We start from the raw sequence: 24,336 nt of genomic DNA, 5'->3' as shown, positions 1-24,336 counted from the left end.
AGTTTTCAATGGCGCTACTATTATGTAGTCAAGGTATTGTGTCTTGTGGTGCATCCATGCTCCCCTACTTTCTCTAGTATGGCTCAGTTGCCCCAACCAACCCTGATACTGTCAAGTCTGGGGACAGAGAGCTGCTTCCCAGAGGTCTGGATGTGGTTAAGACTATGTTGCTCCTTGTCAACTCTCAGGGTTCTTGAAGTAAGCATGTTGGGGGTGGGAGAGAGTTGAAGACAATTATATTACTTATAACTCTAGCTTCTGAAACCCCACTGGTGTGTTTCTTATTTACCTAAAATTAGTCAGAATGAAATCATTAACTCTTAATTTAATGACTGAGAATACAAAACAAAAAAGAATAACCTTATGCCTATCCAATATAGGGCAAAACAGGAATAATAAAAATACAGTCTTTTCCTAAACTAGGGTCATTTTCTCCTACCCATGCATATAGAGTCCACAAGGAAGAAGTTGGGATCCATAGAAAAACCTAGCAGTAAAACAAGTGAGAAGGAAAAGTCATTGCTGGGAAAACTCATGACAACTGACTGCAGACTTTCATATCCTTAGATTCTGTATGGAACAGATTATCATATGTTACCTGATGGTCAAAGATGCTTCTCTGCTACTTCTGGCCTCTGAGGCATTGTCAAGCTCTTTTAGCACAGAGCCACACTTGGCAGGGTGCTGAGAAAATGTTAATATTTTTTAAGCCATATAATATTAGTGTAGCATACAGGAAAATAACCACAAAGTTTATCTTTTCCCTTCGCCTTCTGCTCTCTGAATATGTGAAAATAGTAAAGAGCAACACACATTCCTGTGAGGCTTTTCCCTCTCTCAGGTTGTACATGGTGTTAGATGGCAACACTAAGAAACCCAGCCAGATCTTCAACAGGAAGATTCTTCCTCCCCTAAGCAACTTTCAGGTGTTATACAACTCTGCTCCAATGAGGACAGTAGCTGCAGTCTCCCTGGCTTCTTATTTATCTTAGTTTACTCAGTCTGAAGCACCCCCTCTTATTTTCTGATTCTGCACTATTTTGTTCGGATGATGTATCAAAGAAAGTCTCCATCATCAGCTTTTCTCTTGGAGTTGCTGTCTTCTCACTCTTTTGCTTATTTCTCATCTTTTGTTTTCCTTTGGTCATCTCTGACTTTTAGTGCCAGAGATCAGTACCTCTTCAGGAATCAGTGACCTGTATCTTTAAATGCATTTGAAAAATCCAAAGTCTACAGTTCGGTCAGGTATGACTTAAACAGAAAATATATCAATTTTCACTCAGTCCACAAAAAGCTATATCCTTCAGAACCTGAAAACAGTCATATGTAAATGAACTAGTGGACAACAAAGCCTTGCAGTCCTTACCACAATTCATCAGGGACTTTTTTTTTTTCTGAGACTGATTGTTCTCTCCTTGGTCCTTTCAGAACAGTTGCTGTCTCTCCTCAAGCATTTTTATCTGATAGGCTATATTTCTTCTCCAGTTGTTTTTATCAGTGCTTCACAAACATTTTTAATGCCTTTTTCAGCAAATTAACATAACAAAGGGGCAAGTACTTTAAATAAGCATGTAGCTATAACCTCACTGTCATAGACTGGAACCCTAGAAAAGCTCATTCTTTGGCTTACTGAATACTCTCTTAACAAAAGAAAAAAATAAAAGAAAAAATATCGACTACATTTTTGAAGATAAAGAATTTTATTTTATCTGTAGCTATTGGACTTTGTTAACCAAATTCTTTAGATTCATTATTATTTTGTTTGCATGCTTTTATCCAGCTAGTTGATTTTTCTGCATTTTCCTGTTATAAACCCCATGTAACCAGTGTTGTCTTAGGAAAAATTTACTCCTCAAGGAAGTCAGGAGGCCAAGCAATTGAAGTTATATCTCTTAATATAGAAGACTTTTTATTATCTTAACTCAAAATAAATCTGTATTTTATCCTCAAATTCAAGACACTTTGTGTGTAAATGTTTCTTTATTGAGGGAAGAAAAATCGAACCTTTGTCTATTCTTTTTTTAGATACCCAGGATTTAAAAAAAACAAAACAAAACAAAACAAAAACCAAAAAAGCCCCCCAAAAGCAAAAACCACTAATCCCTTCCTTTAAAAATACTCACTTCATTTGAAAGTGAAAAAGAAAAGAAAAAAAAAAAAAAAACATGTTTTTGTTTTGGTAGGACAGTGTTTTCTCCTCCCTCCCCCTTGCCCATTTTTGCCATCATAATATGTCATTTAAGCAAGCTTGGAAGCCAGAACAGTTTTAGTGTGTCATTAGTAAGATTAAAAAAATACTGTTCTAATTGTACACCCCGTTCAAACACTTATAGCCAATATAAATCCACTAAGATTGTCACAAGCAGTTACTAACCTTTTAAGGGGGTTATAGTTTTCAGAAACATTTATGCAGTGGAAATGAACTTTTGACCCTATTCATCGAGGCTTTATACTGGTTATTTTCTTTGGCATGTATTATGAAAGAAAGGTTAAATACTATGTGGGTAGTACTTCCACATCAGATTTCATTGTGAAGCAATAAATTGAGGGGTGCTTCCGTAAGCAAATATAACGTTATAGGAGCTGTAAAATCCAACATTGTACATTGTGTAATCACATACAGGTATTAAATACAAAAATACTATATAAAAAGTAATATATTTTAGCATGAATTTAATGCTTACTATGTGCTTAAGTTATATGTAAATTGATAGTTCTTTTAATTATGGAATAATCATGATTGTGAGATAAGGTATTGCATTATTATTCTTATGTGATATATGATCACATATTACTCTTATGTAATTCTAAGGATATCAACTTCATTGCTACTAAATAGTTTGTATAATATTGTGATTTGAATTCTGGAGGAAACTAAGAACTTCTTAAATTTATTTGGTATAAATTTCCTGTACTTTCGTCATCTCATCTTCTCATTTCCCTTCATTTCCCAATATCAATTTCTCCCGTTCTGTTTGTGTCAAAATAGCCTGCTGACATATTATTTAATTGACTTATCCTCTATGTGTGTCAGTTTCAGTATCTGGGAAGATTAATACTTTTCCTCCAAGACTCTTAGGATTTATGAGAACTATCTCATAACTATATGTGACAGCTCTTTGAAAATGTGTAGAGTTCATATTGAGCCTAGTTTTTCAATGTCTGACATAACAGGAAATCTCCTAGATAAACATTTTTTAGTTTCTGGTCTCTTTTTTTTGCAATAGTATTTTATTTTTCCAAATACATGCAAAGATAGTTTTCAAAATTCACCTTTGCAAACCTTTGTGTTCCAAATTTTTCTCCCTTCCTCTCCCAATTTCATCTCTCCAAGACAGCAAGCAATCCAATATAGATTAAACATGTGCAGTTTTTCTAAACATATTTGTATGTCATGCTATGTAGGAAAATCAGATCAAAAGGAAGAAAAACATAAGAAGGGGGGAAAGCAAACAAACAATAACACAACAAAAAATGAAAACATGATGCTTTGATCCATATTCAATCGCTATAATTCTTTCTCTGGATGTGATTGCATTTTCCATCCCAAGAATGTTGGAATTGTCTTGAATTACCATAATGTTGAGAAGAGTCAAGTCCATAACAGTTGATCATCATATAATCTTCTTATTACTGTGTATAAGTTCTCTTGGTTTTGCTCACTTCACTCATCATTGGTTCATGTAAGTCTTTCCAGATTTTTCTGAAATCAATATGTTCATCATTTCTCATAGAATTTCTAACCTCTTAACAAAAATGACCAGTGGTAAAGTTTTTTCTTCCTTTCTACTCCTAGAGCATGTGACATTGGAAGCTAATTGAGTTATATATTTAGTGCTAGTATCTCTGAATCAAAATATCATTTAGTGACTATTGAGATATATGTCATAATTGCCTTATTTTAAAATTTTCTTTTTATTTTAAACTTTATTACCAACAAACATTTCAGCATACAAAACAAGAACAAAAAACAACTTTGAATAAGAAATAGAACTTCAGTTTGCATGGTATTTTTAAAGGAATATATGTGTAAGTATATATAATTCAGTGGAGAGAGAACACTGATCTATTTATCTTCTGGCATTTTTTTTTCATATGTGTTGCAAAAAATGTTTTATTGGTTCTTTATTTTTTCATAATTATCACTATCTACCAAGCCTCTCCCTCACTCTATCAATAGAAGCCTATATGTATGTGTTTGTGTGTATGGATATATTTATTATATTTCACTTTTGACTTTGAATTCCTCGATCCTCACATAGTATCTGGCAAATAATAAGTCATTGATTAAAACTGAAAGCCTTATTTCAAGGCTAATTCATATTCAGGCTGCCATATACCAAAAAGCCCAGATCTTTTTAAGGGAAATTACTCTCTAGCCTTGTCTCCTCCAAATATAAAAATTTCACATATATTTCTATTAAATTTTTGTTAGAGGATTCAGACAATGTTAGCCTATAAAGGTATTTTTAAAAATTCTGAATCTGTTTTACTTAATGTTTTAGCTATCCCTCCTATCTTTGTTATCTGTAAATTTGATATGTAAGCCACTCATATATTTATAGAACTCACTGATAAAATATATTGAAGTACACAGAGTTAAACCCAGATTTCTCAGGTAATACATGGCACTCCACTGGAGACCTTATTTTAGCAATTACCATCTTTGGACCAGGCCATCCAACCTGTCCCAAAGCCATTTAACTGAATAGCCACCTAGCCTGTTTCTTTTTTATCTTTTCCATGAGAATAGCATGAGATATTTTCTCCAAAGCTTTGCTAAATACTAGGTTAGCTATATTTGCAATATTATCTTTTTTATTTTTTTATTATTATAATAACTTTTTATGCAATATTATCTTGATTTATAAGTCTAGTGATGCTGTCAAAAAATCTAGGAGCAGAATATCAACATTTCTACTGGTGAGACTTTAATAATTTGTATAAGATATAAGAGACAGAGATATAGTCAGACACAGAGAGAGAGAGAGAGAGAGCAGATTTCCAAAAGTTCAATTATTTCAAGCGAGTTTTGCTTAATTTTCCCTATACAATCCTAATTCAGATAACTAGTAATTGTTAGTACCAATATGTATATATATATGTATATTTGTGGCTGTTGCTATATAATTGTTCAAGAATCTAGAAATTTGGTGCACTTATAGGATCATACATTCCAAGCTGGAAGAGATCTTGTCAATTTTCTCATCAAATCCCCTCATTTTACAGATTAGGAAACTGTCCGTGGTTACACAGGCAGTTAGTGGCAAAGCCACAGCTCAAATTCAGATTTGGTGATGTTAAGCTGAAGACTCAAAATTAGGGATTCTTTCTACTGTGACAGACTCACTGCCTCTTAATTATAAATATATAATGTATTTATATAAAATGTGAATACTCTGTGGAGTCTTAAAGTGAGAGGCTATATTAATAAGTTTGATGCTTCAGACAAATCCAGAACATGAGGCATGTCAAACATGATTTCAAACATTTTTAATTATTAAAAAATAGTTTTGAGAAACAAGGAAATCATTGTTTTAAACTATCATTGAAAATACAATATCAATATTATATGTACATATATATTTTTTGTATATGTGTATGTGTATACTAGATAGTATAGCACCTAAAAAGTATGTAAATTTAAAAAGTATGTAATTTAAAGACAAAATTACTTTTATAATAAATTAAAAAACCCTGTAATTTTAACATTTCTGTTTTAGAACTTGTTAAGTCTAACAGAAAGGCAAATAAGAAGAAAATTATCAAAGTGGAATTTTGGGGAAAAACCAGATTTGCTAGACCTATGGTAATTATTAAATGGAAACATTAAAGAGCATACTTACTTTTCTTTATCGCATTACAAAAATTGGCCTCATTATCACATTACAAAAATTTGCCTAGAGCATGAAAATCTCATAAATAAATGCAAAAAAGTAGAACTAGTTAATATCATCTTACAGGCTATAAGGAAAAAAATAGTAATCAATAAAGGAAACATGAACAAATGACATATATCTAAATGTAACCTAAGTAGCATGGAAAAATAAATTATGCTCATGGACTTAGAGATTCCACTACTGGAATGATAGCTTTAAGAAACTCTTGATAATAAGAAAAGACTCATCTGTGCCAAAATACCAATAAAACTATCATTATCTGTGACAAGTTAGAAACTATACATGTGCCCATTAATTGGCGAGGTAACTGAAAAATGGTGGTACCTGAAAGAAAAATGAATATAAACAATTCAGAGAAATATGGAGGGACTTAGATGAAGGGATGCAGAGTAAGAAATGCTAAGCCAAGGAGCAATATATTTTATGATAGCAGTTTAAATAAAGGTAACTCTAAAAGGAAAATGAATAATAACATTTAAAATTCCATACTGTATTGTCAAAGTAAAATCACTAAATTAATATTTTACAAAATGTACTTTGTAGGACAGCTAGGTGGCATTAGTCTATAGAGTGATAGGCTTGGAGTCAGGAAGACATCTTCCTGAATTCAAATCTGATCTCATACACTTATTATCTGTGTGACCCTGGGCAATTCACTTAACCCTATTTGCCTCAGTTTCCTTATCTGTCAAATGAATTGGAGAAGGAAATAGCAAACCATTCTAGAATCTTTACCAAGAAAATCCCAAATGAGCTCATGAAGAATCAGATAAGACTGATAATGACTGAACAACATTTCTGTAGAGATATTTGTATGGTTGGAAAATATCTATAATGTCAAAACAAATTGTTTATATAAAATTATAATAAGCTTTATTAATTCCTAATACATTATTAACTCCTTGAGTTTGTAGGCTATGGTTTGTTTAGCTTCATATCTTCCCTAGATTCTAATGCACTGCATAACTCAATAAATGTCAAATGAATGAATGAGTAAATGAATGCATAAAATATAGCATCTTAAATAGTCAGATAAAGTAATCTAATATATGAAAGCATGATGGGCAGATTTTCATGAAAAACATAGTAGTCACATTTATTCAAAGAAGAAGAATCATTTGCCCTTTTATTAAACAAGTCAGAAGCCTGTTTCTTTTCCCCTCAAATCTGTAAGTTACTAACATTGTTTTGGAACCAGGGAATTTACCAAACAAAAATTATCCATCAGGGTTTAATATGAGAAAAGATGCAAAGAATTTTTCAATCTTATTTTCCTTAAAAAGCAAACAAAAATAATGCACTAAAAATTCTGTGTATCAGTATTTGAAAAACAAGCTATAACTGTATGTCTAGGGTAAAACATTACTCAAAAAAAACTTTTCTTTCTTAAGTATATGTTTAACATTCCTTGCTTGACAGTTTAAATTACATATACTTTAAATTTATAATTAAAGTTCATATGTAATTAAGTTAGACACACACAGCATGAGATGTCCTAGTAGCTCTGCACAAATAAATCTGATTCAACTTTATTTTTCAGTTTCTTCCACAGAGATCACATTCCACAAACCCAGACTGTATGACTCCCCATGGAACCATTCTCCACCAGACCTTGGATTTTGATGAATTTATACCTCCAATACCTCCCCCACCCTATTATCCACCAGAGTATACCTGTACACCCATGATAGAAGCTCAAAGGTTCATCTTTTGTTTTATATGTCTGTGATTACATGCCATGGTGTTACATAGATCAGGAAGCAATGGTTGGGCTGGGTTTGTTATGAGAACTTGAAACTGCTCTTGCTTTCAGCAAACAATTTGACTAGAGAATAACAAAGGTAAGAAGGAGAGTTTGATAAGAGATGAGAGGATCAGTTGCGAAAGAAGTGACAGTTTAGATTTAGAACTCATTATTAGTATTGTTGCAATAAAAATTAAAAAAAGAATTCTGACAAGACAAAAGCAACCTTTTTATGCCATAATTAAACATAAAACTTAAACTTCTATTAAATTAGAGTGTGTTAAATTGTGTTAAATATAACACAATTGAATTAAAATTTTAATCTGTATAATTACCTTAATTTATACGTGATGTTGTGAAATTGGTTAAATAGTTGATGTGTCCTCAAAGGAACAAATTTTTTTTAAAATTTAAAAAAATTAAAAAAAAACTAATTCCAATGATTTAGGATTTTGTTTTGTTTACATGACAAGTATATGGTAAAGAACTTTTCACAAGATTGTTACACATTCTGTTTACTTGGATAAAATAGAGGAAACTTAGTTTTCTTGCATAGCTAAAGGACTATAATAAAGTGTTCTTTCTCTCTTTTCAGGGGACTTCACTTGGAATTTCCTCATTCTCCATTCAGTACTTTGTATGAAGTTGCAATCAACAGTCCTGGGATGCTGTATCCTACAGAACTCCCTCCTCCATATGAAGCAGTGATTGGACAGACACCTGCAAGCCAGGTAAGAAACATTTTCAAAGACAAGCAATTGGTGGAATAAAAAAATAGAACTGAATTTGGAGGCAGGAGAGACTTGAGTTCTCATCTCACTTCTGATACCAGCTTGTCAATTTGGAAAACATCACTTTGGAAAAAAATTTTGCTGACCCTCAGTTTCCTCAAATGTAAAATGGAAATAATAAAATCTCTAGTACTTCCACCACTGAGTTCTTGTGAGGAACAAATGAAATAAAATATACAAGCATATTATAAACCCTAAAGTGGTATATTAATGCTAGTCATTCTCATCTCATTCTCATTTTGTTAGTGGGTTTCAGATAGAAACAGTACTGGAACAAATTGCTATTTTGCTGTTTTTTGGGGTTTTTTTTTATATGTAGTCTTGTATGGACTATTTCAGAAATAGAATTTGTATCTGAATATCAGTATTAGCATGTATTTATCGATTGTGAATTGTTTTGGGTGCAACTCCATTAGCAGATGAGGTTTAGCAGAATATTTTTACCTCTTCCTATTTTCACAAGTTTAATCTCTTCTGTCAAATCTCTATATTGTGAAAACTTTTTGTTCCATGAAGATTTAAGATTATAAGAATTTGGCATAGTGGAATCTATTAAAATATTGTTTTTAAGTTGTTTCTTTTTATGAACCAATATTATATTTGGATGATTCTGGGTAACAGTTCAATAAATGATAATCATCTAATTCAAGTATATTTTATTACATGAGTTGTCAGGAATATTTTGAAATATGCATGTATTATGAAGATTTTTCATCCACCAGTTCATGAATTTTATTGAATTCTAATGTGTAATTCTAGTCACCAGATTGTATTTGCTAGATAGTCAGTTGGTTATCTTTTTTTACAATCTGGTGCCATATAGCACGATTTCTGTCATTTTCTTGCTAATTTACATTGATCACTAAACCTATATGATCAGTTAACAAACTTCTCTAATTATTCTTGCTTAGTGACTGGTCGTGGATTATAATCATGAACCCCTTTGAGATCATAAACAAATATACATGACTCAACTATTTATTTGATGTGGCTTTGTTCACATATTGTTGAGTGAGTTCATGTAAATGTCACCCACGGAGGGCCTTTTGATTTCCTTCTTGAATCTGAGCCATTTTCTTATTACATGGATAAATTCCATAGGATGTACCTATTGTTAGCCTTGATTATTGATTGATAAAGTGATGTGTGCTTGTCCCAAAAATATTTCTTTAGGTCTCACACCTTTTCATTATGTACTATAAGAATGTTTGCCATTCTTCTTCCTTCTTTTTGTCAAGGAAGTATGAATTTAGATAGATAGATAGATAGATATGGATATATAGAGATGTGGAGATATAGTTGCCCATGGTCCCTGTGTTACTTAAATTCCATTTGATTTTTGTTAGGATACTTCACATATTAGTGTTCATTTCATGGTTTCAAAATTGCAGTGAAACTGGTATAGTATAGGTATTAATTGATGTTCTCTATTTACATGTATTTATTTGTGAATAGTAAATGTATTTGTAAGATTTTATTGGACAAAAGATGTCATGAATTCTTTTTTCCTTGAATTCTTTTTTTTATTATTTATGGAATTTCTTATCATTTAAAAAGTTTATGTTTAAATTGGATATATTTAATAGAAAAATGTTCAAATATCTAGGAGGTTTGAGTAGTAGCATGAAAAAGTAGCATGTAGGAAAATGAACCACATATTCCCAGGTGAAAACTTCAGCCTAAAACTATCTCAAGTATATAGAGAGATAAGCCCTATCCTCATGTCTCTAAATGCTTCAAAAATTGTTTGCCACTGTGATCCTAATTTGATTTAGACTTTCAGCTTCCTTTGCAATTAGAAACTTTTTCCTTCTTGCTTTTGCTCAACCCCAATCCTCATGGAGAGATAAGGAAGCCCATATGGCCTCCTCAGTTTCTATGGATCCTCCACATTACCACGTCTCATATTCTACATTGCTATGGGTCATATCAACCACCTTAATAGATTCTTGTTGAATTAGTCTTCAGTGTGCAAGGCATTTTTAGGTACTATGAAGAATATAAAATAGCATAAGATACAACCCTTATCATCTCCCAGCACCTAGCATAATGTTGTCTAATCACTATATAAATATCTATTGAATTTTAAATAAATCCTACTAAGGAGACAGAATGTATGAATAAGAAATATATAAATAATAACCCAAGACCTTATGTCAGAAGTACCAGGTGGTATAGGTATTAAATGATAAGGTGATTCAAAGCAAAGGCTGGTTATCATGGGCTGGGGTAGTTAGGTTAGGATTTGTGCATTATCTAGACCTTGAAAAATAAGTAGGATTCAAATATCTGAAGAAGAAAGAATATTCCAAGCAAGAAGAACAGTGTGAGGAAGGGTGCAAAATCAAGCAAGTTCAAGGTATATTTAAGGGACAATAGGTAGACCAATCTGATTGAAGCTTAGGATTTGTACAGGAAAGCATTGGGAGAAAAATATTGGAAAGACTGGAGCCAAATTGTGAGGATGCATAACTGTTTATTTAAGTAGTTTGGACTAAATACAGTTTCTGTGTGATAAAAGAAAAATGATAAACTATGAGTTATCTGGGAATTTCTGAAAGCCACAGAAAGATTATAGTTACAGAATCCTGAAAAAGAGAATCGAAGATGTTTCATTGACAAAGAGACTTCCTTTGTCAATAGCACTTAGAAATCAGTGCTGATTGACGTAGTATGTAGAGAAAGAGGGGTTCAGAATATAAGATTTGCACATTTCTGAATCCAAAGAAGAAAATTGGACTTAGTATTAGGGAATGATACCAAAAGGAAAAATTACTATTCAAAACATTTGAATACTCATTCAATAAAATGGAATTTTTTATATTAACTTTTAAAAATGCTATTCTGTGATTGTTTAATTTCATCATTTTTACTAGTTATTCCAAGTAACAAATTCTGTTCCCAAACACAGAGAGCAAAATCACTTGATTTTTCCTACCATTCACATGGTAGTTTTTGCTAGGTAGATGAGTCACACATCTTCATTTTCACTATCTTTTCTAAATCCCTTTTCAATTTAATATTGTGACATTCTTTACTCAAAGCTTGAAATTTCTGAATATGCTTGTCAAGGCACACAAATGTGGGTATAGATAAAATGCTTCTAATTTTGCTTCATTGAGTATATAATAAAAATAACTATGTATTCTTTGCCTTTGATTCTTCTATCCACTTCTATCCATAATGGAAACAAAAACGGAAAACTACTTAAGTGAAAGAAATTGTTCTCACTAAAGTAGCAGAATTGAAGTGTTTGTATCATCTTATTTCTAAGCTGTTAATTATGGAAATTCCTCATCATTTGTTTTAAAACTATGCTAGAAATACCAAAGTGTTTTGCGATTTCGATATTTATCACCTGTTTAATTTTTCTTTATATGGCAAACAATTTAAGTCATTTTTACATATGAAAAAAATGTGAGTAAAGTAAAGATTTGTACATACATGAAATGGTTTATTTTGTGATCATGGCTTGTCATAAATATACAAGGACTAATCCACATGAATGATGGCATAAGCCCACGGGCCATATGTTAAGTGATTCTATTTATCTCCATGACTGTGTAAGGGACCAAAACTCAGTTTATGCAGCACCATGTGTCTATTCCTAATGTCCCAACAAGTACCAAATAACACTAGGATAAGCTCTGCCTACAGACACTGGGGTTTACTATGTACAAATAATTAAGAATACCTATCATACCAATTAAAATCAATCGGTGCTCTTATAAACTCAGAGCCTTCCTTACTGAAAAATCATATCAAAATCTCATATAACTAAGAATATAGGAAAAAAATTTTAGGGTTAGAGTCATTAATGGTATTCTAATCCATTTTTTCTGTTTACTAATGGAATAAGTAAGGACTCAAGAAGTAAAAAGATTTACCCAAGATCATATAGGTCTTTAATGTCAAAGCTAGGATATGAATTTAATTTTTTTTTCTCCAAATACAGAGCTCTTTCCACTGTACTGTACCCCTATTCATGTGGTTCATAAACAAGAAGTCACCCACAAAATAGGTCTTATTTCCTGGACCTATGTGAAATGTGAAACACTTGATTGTAGTGTTTCCATATACAATACCTCCACATTAGGGAGGATTCCAGGAAGATGGAAGAGTCAATCAATAAACTCCAGGATCTCCAGATTTCCCCCACAAATAAAACAAAATTACATCTCAGGGAGAATATGGAAAACTGAAAAACAAATAAGACTTGGGACAGAATGGGGATCACTATGGGACAACCAGGTAAGATTTGAAGAAAGACTCTAGGATGGAGATTTAATCAGTAGGAAGTATACACATCTCCAAGCTGAACAGCAAGCACAGAGCTAGCAGGGTTCAGAGGTAGCCCCAGCCACAACCATCGAAACTTTCACCTCTCTGATAGCATGGGGAATTGAAAATCTGAGTCTGGGAAAGCTGAGGGAACAGCTGCTAAAAATGCAAGGTCCACGTTTTGGTCATGTATACTTATTGTGTATCCAATTTATATTTGAATATATTTAACATCTACTGGTCATCCTGCCATCTAGGGGAGGGGGTGGGGGGGTAAGAGGTAAAAAATTGGAACAAGAGGTTTGGCAACTGTTAATGCTGTAAAGTTACCCATGCATATATCCTGCAAATAAAAGGCTATTAAATTAAAAAAAATAAAAGAATGGAAAATGAATAAAGAAAAATCATAGATAAAAAAAAATAAAAAAATAAAAATAAAAATGCAAGGTCCAGCTGTGCTACAGAGACCCAGGCCTGGGTCAAAAACAGTGGGGATATGGCCACTTACAGGAGAGTGTGGGGGTTTGGTTTGGGATTCCAGGTCAGAGTGGGGAGAGATGAAATAAAGCTAGAGGAACCATCTCCCCATCCCAAGATGAGATGTGGTAACACTAATAAGTTCTCATTTGAAACAAAGAGACAGAGAGAGAAAGAGAAAGGGAGGAGAGAGAGGGGGAGAGAGAGTTCAAAGGAAAAAAAGAAAAACAACCATAAAAACTTACTATGGAAATAGGGAAGACTGGAGTTTATATTCACAGGTTCTTCTATCCCAAAGAGTAATGTTGAATGGCTACCTGCCCAGAAATAATTTGTAGAAAAACTCAAAAAAGACTTTAAAAATAAAAGAGAGGAGGAGGAGGAGGAAAAGGAGGAGGAAAAATAGAAGGAGGAAGATTAAGAATAGAAAAGGAGATACAGAGTCTTAAAAAGGAAAATGATTCTTTGAAAATTAGAATTGGGAAGGAGAAGCTAGTGAAAATATAAGAGACCAATAAAACAAAACAAAATATAAAGAATGAAAAAAAGAAGAGAAGGTGAAACTAAAAAAATTAACAAATTTGGAGAACAGATCAAGAGAATATAAGAATAATTGTGCTGTCTGAATGCTATGACCAGAAAAAGAACCTTGACACAATAATATAAGAAATAATCAAAGAAAATTGTTCTGAAATGATAGAAGAGGTGAAAACAAGATTAAAGGGGAAGTACAAAGCTGGGGAAAAATCTTTACATCCAGTATTTCTGATAAAGGTCTCATTTCTAAAATATATAAAGAACTGTGTGAAATTTATAAGAAAAAAAGTCATTCCCCAACTGATAAATGGTCAGATGATATGAATAAACAATTTTCAGATGACAAAATTAAAGCCATTTATAGTTAATAAGAAAAATTATTCTAAATTACTATTGATTAGAGACAGGCAAATTAAAACAACTCTCAGGTAACACCTCACACTCTCAATAAAAAAATAATGATAAATGTTGGAGGGGATGTGGGAAAATTGGGACACTAATGCATAGTTGGTGGAGTTGTGGAATGATTCAACCATTCTGGAGAGCAATCTAGAATTATACCCACAGGGCTATAAAACTGTGCATTTGACCTAGGACCATATTTAATTATATCATATGATATGATATAATATTAATTATATAATATTATGTTATCATACCTTCAAAACAAACTAACCAAAAAAGAAACAACTTTCTTCTCACCCATTTTCCTCTTAATCTCCAATGATTTTGTCTATCTTGAGCCACCCTAGTGACTCAGCCTTAATACTTTGAGTTAAGATGTCCACTCACAAGATTACTGTAACAATACTTTCTTGTAAGCTGGGTTAAGATCACTTTTGAATAGGATGAAACTCTTTCATAAATAAGGGTAGTCAAACTTTGCTTAAAGGCCTTCACCAAAGGCAGCAAGTAACATTTCCTTTATTGAACCATCACACAATGGAATTAGGAGTCTTTCCCCACCCTCAATAAAGTAGACTCGTGTTTTTAAATTAAATTTTATTATTTTAAATTAAACTATTTTCTTTCCTGCTCAGCCTCTCTCCACTACCACTGGAAAACAAAACACACAACCCTTGTAATGAGTAGAAGTCTTCTTAAACCTTTTGAATGAAATTCCACATCAATAATCTTTGAATTAGAAATCATACTTTCATAGCAACTCTTAGTTTCTTAGAGCATCTTTGAGATGCTCTTCAAAATAAATTCCACTGTTCCTGGTTAGAACTCCATTCTCATCTCTACATAAAAGCCTCTTTTTCCTGAAGTTCAGTTCAACTACCATCTCCACCATGAAATCTTACTTATGTGTTCACATATAACCCCTAAATGTTTCTAATTGAACTTTATCCTATCTCTTTTGCCTTTCTTACCTCTGCTTTGTACTGTATTTACCTATAAATATATTATCTTCTTTAGCCAATGAAATATGTCAATTTTCCATCTATGTTACCAATATATATATATATGTTTATGTAAATACATATATTTATAATAAATATTTATTGAATTGAATTGAATATCTGTTGAGTACATGACAATTTTTTTTCATTTTCTTTTTCTGTCTTCTGTTTTGTTTGTTTTCTTAGTATTTAAGTTTTAAATAATAAAATTTTAAAAAATAAATAAAAATATCCCCATTTTTCTCGAGGGAATTTAAAGAGTTTAGTTCTCAAGATGTAGAGGATATACAATCCTAACCACTATGACTTCTTTGTTATATTGTTTTTTCTGCTGATTCTTTATTTATAATACCCTATAATCCCACAATTCAAGGAACCTGAATTATGAACGTGTTTCTTTGTCCCTTCATATCTTTTTTTCACTTGCCTTTGGGCACAAACCCATGGCTTTTCAGTGAGACTCAGAATTAACCACCTTTTCCCTAAGGTCTCAAGTATCTCTCTCTCTTACATAATAATCTGAAATGAAAGAGAGACCAAGGAAGAGGTCTATCCCAACATCCCAAGCTACCTACCTAGCCATATAGATATTACTAAGAAGATTTAGCCACAGAAAGAGAAATAATATTCATTCTGTTTCTTGAAGCTTCATGGTACAGAGTAACAAAGTGCTGGACCTGGGATAAAAATATTTGGCTAAAATCCAGCCTCTGAGACATTCTAACCATATGACCATAGATCATTTCCTTTACCATTCTGAATGTAAAGCAGTTCTCCTCTAGTTACTTACCAGTTATAGACAGGTTCTAATCTAAATTGTAAGTTTTCAAACCAACAAAATCACAAGTCCTTGATATACTAATGAAAAATGATTTGGGTGACAATTTCTTCCCTCCCTCCCTCCCCCAAACCTATTTATTACTAATTTTGGGACAAAGTAGCTATAATAACAGGACATCTAGATGACAAAGAGGATAGAGTATCAGGCCTAAAGTCAGGAAGACCTGAATTGAAATGTGGCCTCAAATACTTTCTAGCTACATGATTCTGAACAAGTTACTTAATCCTATTTGTCTTGGTTTCCTCATCTATAGAATTAGCTGGAGAAGAAAACGGCAAACTACTCTGTTATCTTTGCCAAAAAAAATAAGAAAAAATAAACCCAAATGGGGTCCAAGGAGTTGGAAACTGATTGAACAGCAACAACAAAACTATAGTTACAGCTCTTGTAGTTAAATACACATACTCTTGCTTGAAAACTACACAATCACTTATCTGACCCTCCTTAAATGGTTTTTATCTCATTCTAATTCTCTCTACCTCCATCCCTTGCTCTTTCTCTCTCTATTTCTTCTTGCTTCTCTCTTCCTTCCCTCCTTCCCTCTCTTTCTCTCCTTCTCTCTCTCTCCCCCTTTCTTTCCCTCTCTTTTTTTACTTTTTCTCTCTCTCCCTCTCCCTACCCATCTTCTCCCTTCTCTGTCAATCAAGGTTAAGTGATGTGTGCAGAGTCACAGCTAGTGAGTCAAGCGTCAAGCTGGAAGGGACCTCAGTGACCATGTAGATCAGCTTCTTTTAGTTTATAGAGGAAGAGACTAGGGGTTGGACAGTTTTAGTGACTTGCAAGAAGTCACACAGGTAGGAAATATAAGGGGATTTAAACTGTAATAATAGCAGCAGTATTTGTAGGTTACTATGTAGGCGCATGATGCTAATGAACTACATTTTTTTCAGCGAATATCCACATTCTTAATTCACTGGATTCTCTGAAAACCTTCAAGGGAGGACAGATTTAGAAAATTCTAAAAGAGGTAATAGAGATTTTTCACAATCTATGATTGTAGTGAGGGAGACTACTATTGTAGTCAGACTAGGGTCTAAATAGCATCCAGCTTTCCTCTCTGGTTTGCAAAAAAGAAATGAAAAGCCCACTCTTGTCGTAGCTGAGGGTTGTCATTTGAGTGGAAATACCTTCTCTAGCTTCTTACATGATATTAAAACAACAGCCAGTGACAACAAATCATTAGAAAGATAGTCTGGTAAGTTATTAAAGGTTTTCTTATAGCTTTACTATCTCTTTCTGATGTCATTGTGTTTACATCATGGCCTATTTCCTAAACTAAGATGACCCAGTACACAATGTAGCAAGCAACACATATTGATGTTTTACTGATTTTATTAAATGCAAACATTATTTTCCTCCTAAATTAGGGAATGATATGGATCATCATAATAATTAGAAAATTTCTCATTTTTATTTAAGTTTCACTTTTGGTGTTTTCATGTGACTGAGCATTATATTTATGTTGCATGGAGATAGTAAAGATTAATGTTTTGATACTCATAGAGAATTTTGACTTCTCCAAGAAAGTGAATATAAATACAAAATAGGAAATCCTTGTCCTTCTTACTGGTATTCCCAGTAGAGAATACTTACTATGGGAAATAGGGGTATCATTTAGCACTATTTGAGCATTGAGGAGAATTTAGTTCATCAATATCTTGTCCTATATTAGCTGCATAAGTTGTATTTTCTAAAGAATAGAGTGCTCTAGGGACATATTGCTTTTTTCTAAGCACTTTTTGAAATCATCTGTGAAAAGATTAGAAATTCTATAATTTGGCTTTGTTGAAATAACATCTTTTATGAGTTTTATATCTTTTTGAACATTGAAAAAAGTTTAAATTTTAGCATTTTATAAGTGGAGATATTATGGTGCAGACATTGCTTTTCTGCATACTGCTTTTTTTTTCATTCTTATGAAAGACCCATCTGAGCAAATTATGCAGGCCTGCTGAGAGTTTCTCAGTGACTTGGCCATACTCTTTGTTGGGTCTTTTTGCCTTTTGGTCCTAATGGCTTAGTGACCACTTTTCAATGCCATAGACAGTGCTGAGTGTATCAAAGTCAATGAAATCTATTACCTTCTACAAAATGAAATGGGAGTCCGCGCCAGCTGTATTTTTCCCCAGGGGGTAGACCAAGAGTTCTGACCTGACTAAACATTAAAGATTTGTTCCCATTTAAAGCAAGAGCCCTTTCCCCCTAGACAAGCAGAAGGTTAATTGATTCCACTTGCTAGTGTAAACTGCACATAAATTACATGTCAGCAGTCATTTTTAGAAATAGAGGAAGACAAACTGACAGAATGAAAGAATACAAGTAGTACAGAAGCTAGGGAGAGATGCAAAAGGGGGCTGCTTTTTAGAGCTAATCCTGGAATAAAAAAAAAACAGTAGTAGATTTTTTAAAATCCTGTTTTTAGGAATTAGTTATTTTTAGGATTGATTATATTCATGTAGATATACTTCTCAGCTACACTGAACATACTCATTTCTTTCACATTCATTTTTACTCTGCTGATTCTTCATGTTCCTGTGGCTTTAGATAGCACTCTTAAGCAGCAAGTCAGTAACTTTTTGCTGTGGTTCAAGTCATTGATAAATTTACACTGGAATTATGGGATATTTTGTGTGTAAATTTTGTTTTCTTTTGGGGCAAATTTTGCTCTAGTGAGAGTCTGCTTCTGTTTTCAGTATTCTTCATGTGACTTTTTAAAACCAATATTCTTCAACAAGTAGAGACAATACAAGAAATCTTTGCAATTATTTTGCAAAGAGAAGAGTTATTGGATAGAAAGAGCAGAGATCAACATTGGTTTTGACTTGAATGTGATTTGACCATGATCGAATTTCTTGAGACACAGATATCTTCCCTAAAGATACAGCTAGGGAGTTGTTTTCTCACTGTCACAAAATATTTATTAAGTTTTCATTAGTCTGGACCATTTTCAGAAACTCATTCCTAATATTCCAATAACATAACTTAATTTTTTCAATTAAATTATATTTATGCCTATAGATTGTAAGTGAATTTAGTCCCCAATAGAGAGAGAAGAACATAATTATACAGATTGCACTTGTTAGGGAAGTCTGCAGATCCTTGGCAATTTCAGAAAATCTGCACTTAAAAATGTACATTGTTCTGCTTTGGGAATGAAAATTTTTAGTGTAGATTTCCTGAGATTGCCAAAAATCTGCAGACTTTTTTCATGACCCAAATACTAGTTTGGCATAAACTTAGAAACATGGAATAATTTTCATGGTTTCTTGTTTTTTTATTAGGAAATTTCCATCATCCCTTGAGTAGGAGAAAACAAGTTTACATGGCAATTTATTCTGTCATTATTACTATGGCTGACAAAAGTAGCATAACTATGAATAAAATCCCTTCCATTTAATAGCACAAGAGCATGGCATATTTGTTATTTATGTGACATCTACATTAGAATGTTTATGCCACCATCTTTCCTACTGCTTGTAGCTCTGTGTATGAGTCTTGGTTTTAATTTTTTTTTCAATTTAACTTTTTGACAAATAAATTTATTCTTCATCTTTTGATTAGAAATGTACTTTAATCTAAAATCCTGTATGGTATAATGGAAAGAACACATGACACAAATCCAGTCCCAGCTGTGCCGCCAACCAGATGTGTGATCTTGGGCAAACACATAACTTCTCTAAACCTTAATTTTCTCATCTGAAAAGAAGAGAGCTGGACTAGATGTTTTCATCCCTGTGAGGTCTAGCATTTTATGAAAAGCTCTTTTCCCAATAGATTTTACATAGTAATGTCACTTTCAATTTTATGGAGGGCCAAATTAAAATTAAGCCCTTGACTATTGCCTGTTCAAATGTGATTGATGATCATTTCTAGTATCTGCCATCTACTGTAATCAACATGGATTAAGCACTATGTGGCTATTGAGGAACCAAAGTGATGCCTTATTTTCTTTTAAATGGCATCCATCTAATGCATTCCAGACCTTGACCTAGTGGTTATTTTGGTACTCCTGCTTTATTTATAATAATTTATTAAAAAGAAGTTGTTGGAGTTTTTTTCAAACCTTAGGTTTCAAAGGAGGTATGCCAAAAACTAATAATGGTGATGGAGGGCCAGGGAGCAGGATAGAGAGGACAGAGAAAAGAAGAGCATTATGAAAAAGAATAATCTCTCATAGTAGTGATTGTTTTTTTGTGATTTGGAGAAAGACTACCGGGAAGATCTGTGTAGCATTGAATATTTATGAATATTGATTCAAATCTTTATAAGCAAATGTAAAGCATCTTACTAATTAAAGTACAAAGAGTAATAAAACTGTTTATACCCTTGGACCCACTTATACCTTTGTTAGGTCTGTTTCCAGATCAGGAAAAAGAGAAAATAATCTATGTGTTCTAAAATATCATTGCAATTCTCTTTGTGATTGCAAAGGACTAGAAATTTGAGGGAATACCCATCATGGGAAGTGACAAACAAGTTGTGTTTTATAACTATGATGGAATATGACCATGCTGTAATAAATAATGAGCAGATTGATTAAAAAAATAGAAAATGAAGCTTGAAATGAAGAAGAATGAGATGAGCAGAACCAAGAGAACACTGGATATAGTTATTTGAAGAATAACTATCAATAACTAAGTTATTTTGAATATCATAAATACTCAAATTAATTATAAAGGAATTATGAAGGAAGATGCTGTCCATTTCCAGAGAAAGTACACGTGTGTGTGTGTGTGTGTGTGTGTGTGGTCTAATGTTGAATGAGGAGGAAGAAAAGGAAAAAGAAATTTAAGAGAAAAAAGGTTTTTACTAATTTATATTTACCTAATTCCCTCCTCCATAGATCAAGACATCAAATGTTTATTATTTGTTTTATACTCCAATGTGAAAAAAACATTCACAAAATTTCCAAAAACATAATTAGAGTACTGAGAAAACTGTAATAACAGGTTATGGCAACATGACAAGCCCAAACTTGACTAGAGTAAGTCTGCTTTACTGATTATTGCTCTCTGGAATGTTTATTTTCTGTTCATTATTTTGCTTTCTTTTAACGATCAATTTTTTAGTCTCTGCTCTGTGCTAGGCACTGTGTTTGGCTTGAGGCTGATATGAGATAATTTATGTAAAGGGCTTTATGAACCTTAAAATGCTATATTAATGTTAGCTTGTGTTGTGATTACTCCTGAGGGCTGAGCCCAGGAAAGGGAGTGTTGATGTGCTTGCAGATAAGGAAGGCTGAGCGGTTTTTGCATTGGAGATGATCACTCAATTCTCCCTAGAGCTAAACCAGCTAGAATAGTTTCCTAATAGAATATCAAGTCCTCGAGGATAGAGACTATTTTGTGTTTGTCTTTGTGTCTGTAACACATAGCAGACATTTAATAAATGCTAATTGAATTAAGTAGTAACTTTATATAACTCTCAGAATCATTTCAAACACAGTATCTCACATATTCTTGTAGTGATGAGGACACTGCCATCAATTTTTACTTGCACTAATGCAAAGTTTTAGTTTAAAGAACAGAAATAAAAATAACCTATTTGATTAAAGTGGCAAGGGACATATAGATAGGCAGAAATCTAATTACCTGAGTTGAAATATAACTATGACACTAGGGCTCAATTCACCTCTCCCAGTTTCCCCTAGCAGCTCATTATTTGTAGCTGAATTCCCTAAGCCATTTTGAAATCACTTAGGAGTTCAAAAATGGGGTTATTTTGGTAACTGAGGGTTACATGGATAAACAATAACAATATATTTGGGTCCACTTTAAAATAGATTTTGCTTGTATACATATATTGCATGTAGATACTGCAGCAATATTATCTAGTTTTGCAAGAATACCTTAAAATGTGGATCTTCCCAGAAACAAATGTAGCCACACAAATGTAGAATTATGTATGTATATGTGTATGTGCATATATAGATATATTCCTAATTGTAACCTGTTAATATCTTTAAATAACTATACATGCAAATATATACACACATGTAATTAATATATTAATTAATAATATATAGAGGTTGTTATAATATTTTATTTTATAGAGAAATAGATATTTACATGTTAAAAGATATTCAAAGATTGCAGATTCCTGTTAGAGAAGGAGGGAGAAAAAGAGAGGAAAACTCCACCATTGAGGTTGGGAATCACACTTGTTATCTTCTCATTGAGTAGTAGATTGGCATAGTTGATAGAGTTGGGCTTGAATTTAAGTCCCGCCTCAGCTACATACTGACTATATGACACTGGAAAAGTGATTAAGCCTCAAAGTGGCTAAAATAATTCTAAAACTATGAATTGCAAAATAAATGCCAGTTTGCTTTAGTAGCAAGTTTCATCATTAGAAGGTTCCTATATCAATTAAGTTATAGGATTGGTTAAAAAACATTAGAATATTTCTTTTAGACAAAAGGAGATAAGGTGAAGTTAGGAATAAGTACAATGAGATAATAAAATTTTGGGAAAAGAAGGATATAAATCATTTTTGCTCAGAAGTATAAGTGTTCAAAATCCCTAGAATCAGAAGACTGATTCCTCAGCTATTTGAATAGAAGGATTAGGTAGAATTGAGAATGCAGTAAAGAAAGAATGGGAGAATTGGTCCAACGATTGTAAAAAAAAAAAAAAAAAAAAAAAAAATTATGTGATCTTCTGGGGTTATAAGCTTCATCACTGTTCTTCAGTGATTGTTGTATATTCTCTAACTGGGCCATGCTTTCCTGAAGAATCAAAGATCATCATGGAAAAGTATCTTTTTTTTGATTAGGGAGGTCAGGAATGACCTTGGACTAATGCTTTTTCACACCCTTATCATCCCCTTGGATCAAAAGATTGAAACGTGTGAAAATGTGTCAATGTCATAAATTGAACAAAAATTTTCAAGTGAGTCTATATCACTGGATGTCAATTGCCATTTAGATGATTTATTTCAGTTATGATTATTAATGAATCTGAGACTCATTGAAATCAAACACATAATGCTTTTGTTTTCTTTCTGTAGGTTACCAGTCTAGACCAGCAAGTAACTGAATCTAGCTTAGGGGATCAAAATACAACTGCTGGTTTCAGTACACAAGGTAAGCTTACCTCAGAGTAGAGTTCTTTATAATGACACTTGAAGTAGTCATGGTTTACAAAGTTTCCAGAAGAAATTTCTTTCATTCACCCACTTTTACTTCATTTTAAGGACACTGAATTGGCCATTTTATTCCTTCCTAAGTTTTGTCTCTTCCTTCACTTTTACCCAGAACTGGTAAGTGGGAAAATGAAATAATTTGTAGATTCAGAAGCATTCCTTTTGTGGCATCTCTGGTCTAATGAATGCATTCTGCTTTGCTTCTTTTGTAGCATGGGAGATTTGGCCTTCCAGCTTGGTTCCTGCTTCCAAAAAAAAAAAATCGATACCCATGATCACCCTGTGATGAGGCTAGGGAATCTTGGCCCCATCTTTGCTTTTTAGTACCATAGTGATCCCTGTAATGAAGTCTTTATTTACCACTGAGAAGGTTGAAGGAATATCACTGACATAAATAGCTACAAAAATTTCATCTTTGGGTGAAGCATCTTTGCTGTATCTCAATCTATCAAGCAAGCAACAAGCAAGATACAGCAAAGATCTCATTCTATCAAGCAAGCAACAAACATTTATTAGGCACTGCAATAGGCACTAACTCTAAAAAGTCAAAAGTGAAATAGTCCCTACGAAAAAAAAAGAAAGAAAGGGAGAGAGAGAAAGGAAGGAAGGAAGGAGGAAGGAGAGAGAGAGAGAGCAAGCAAGCAAGAAAGAAAGTAAGAATTAAGAAAGAAAGAAAGAAAGAGAAACAAAAAAAGAAAGAAACAAAGAAAGAAAAAGTGAGTGATCCAGCGGTGCTTCTATTTCAATGGGGAGTTACAATGAATAATCTTTATGGCATGTATTCTCCCCAAATATACAATAATAGAAAGAATGGGGGAATTAGGAAAAGCCTGTCTATAAAGAAAATGGCACTTGAGCAGATGCTCAAGGAGAGTCAGGGTTTCCAAGAGATGAAGGTGAAAAAAGAGAGGAAGTAATTACTTACCAGGGGTGGGGGGTGGGGGGCCGCTTTCAGGAAATAGAGTATGACAGTCTCAGAGAATCTTAAAGCTTTGCGCTTCAATTTTAGTAGCAATTCTAAACAGAAAAGTATTTTAAAAATACAACATAAAATTCGACCTAAACCTAGACATGTTCTCAAAAAAATGGAAAATATTTAAGATACTCTAAGTGTTCAAAATTCTGTATTTCCCAAAATGCTTATTGATTTGAAATAACAATTTCAGATTTGGTGAGTGGATTTTGCTTGTATTTTGCTAATGGAAATGGAACTGCT

The 24,336-nt window shown here is 32.9% G+C and overlaps 1 protein-coding gene across 2 annotated transcripts in view; it reads left to right on the top strand.

Moving 5' to 3' along the window:
• FAM189A1 (family with sequence similarity 189 member A1) overlaps positions 1-24,336 on the top strand; it is a 551,389-nt gene that overhangs the window by 511,019 nt on the left and 16,034 nt on the right. For both annotated transcript variants that reach the window (XM_031955472.1, XM_031955471.1), the window contains exons 6-8: positions 7,441-7,601; positions 8,240-8,375; positions 22,986-23,061. In XM_031955472.1, coding sequence (XP_031811332.1) covers positions 7,441-7,601; positions 8,240-8,375; positions 22,986-23,061 — 373 coding nt within the window. The remainder of the gene's footprint in view (positions 1-7,440; positions 7,602-8,239; positions 8,376-22,985; positions 23,062-24,336) is intronic.

Source organism: Sarcophilus harrisii, chromosome 2 (genome assembly GCF_902635505.1).
Source record: "Sarcophilus harrisii chromosome 2, mSarHar1.11, whole genome shotgun sequence".
Classification (NCBI taxonomy): Eukaryota; Metazoa; Chordata; class Mammalia; order Dasyuromorphia; family Dasyuridae; genus Sarcophilus; species Sarcophilus harrisii.
The sequence above is the reverse complement of the archived record's forward strand: the minus strand, read 5'-3'. Positions and strand labels throughout refer to the sequence as shown.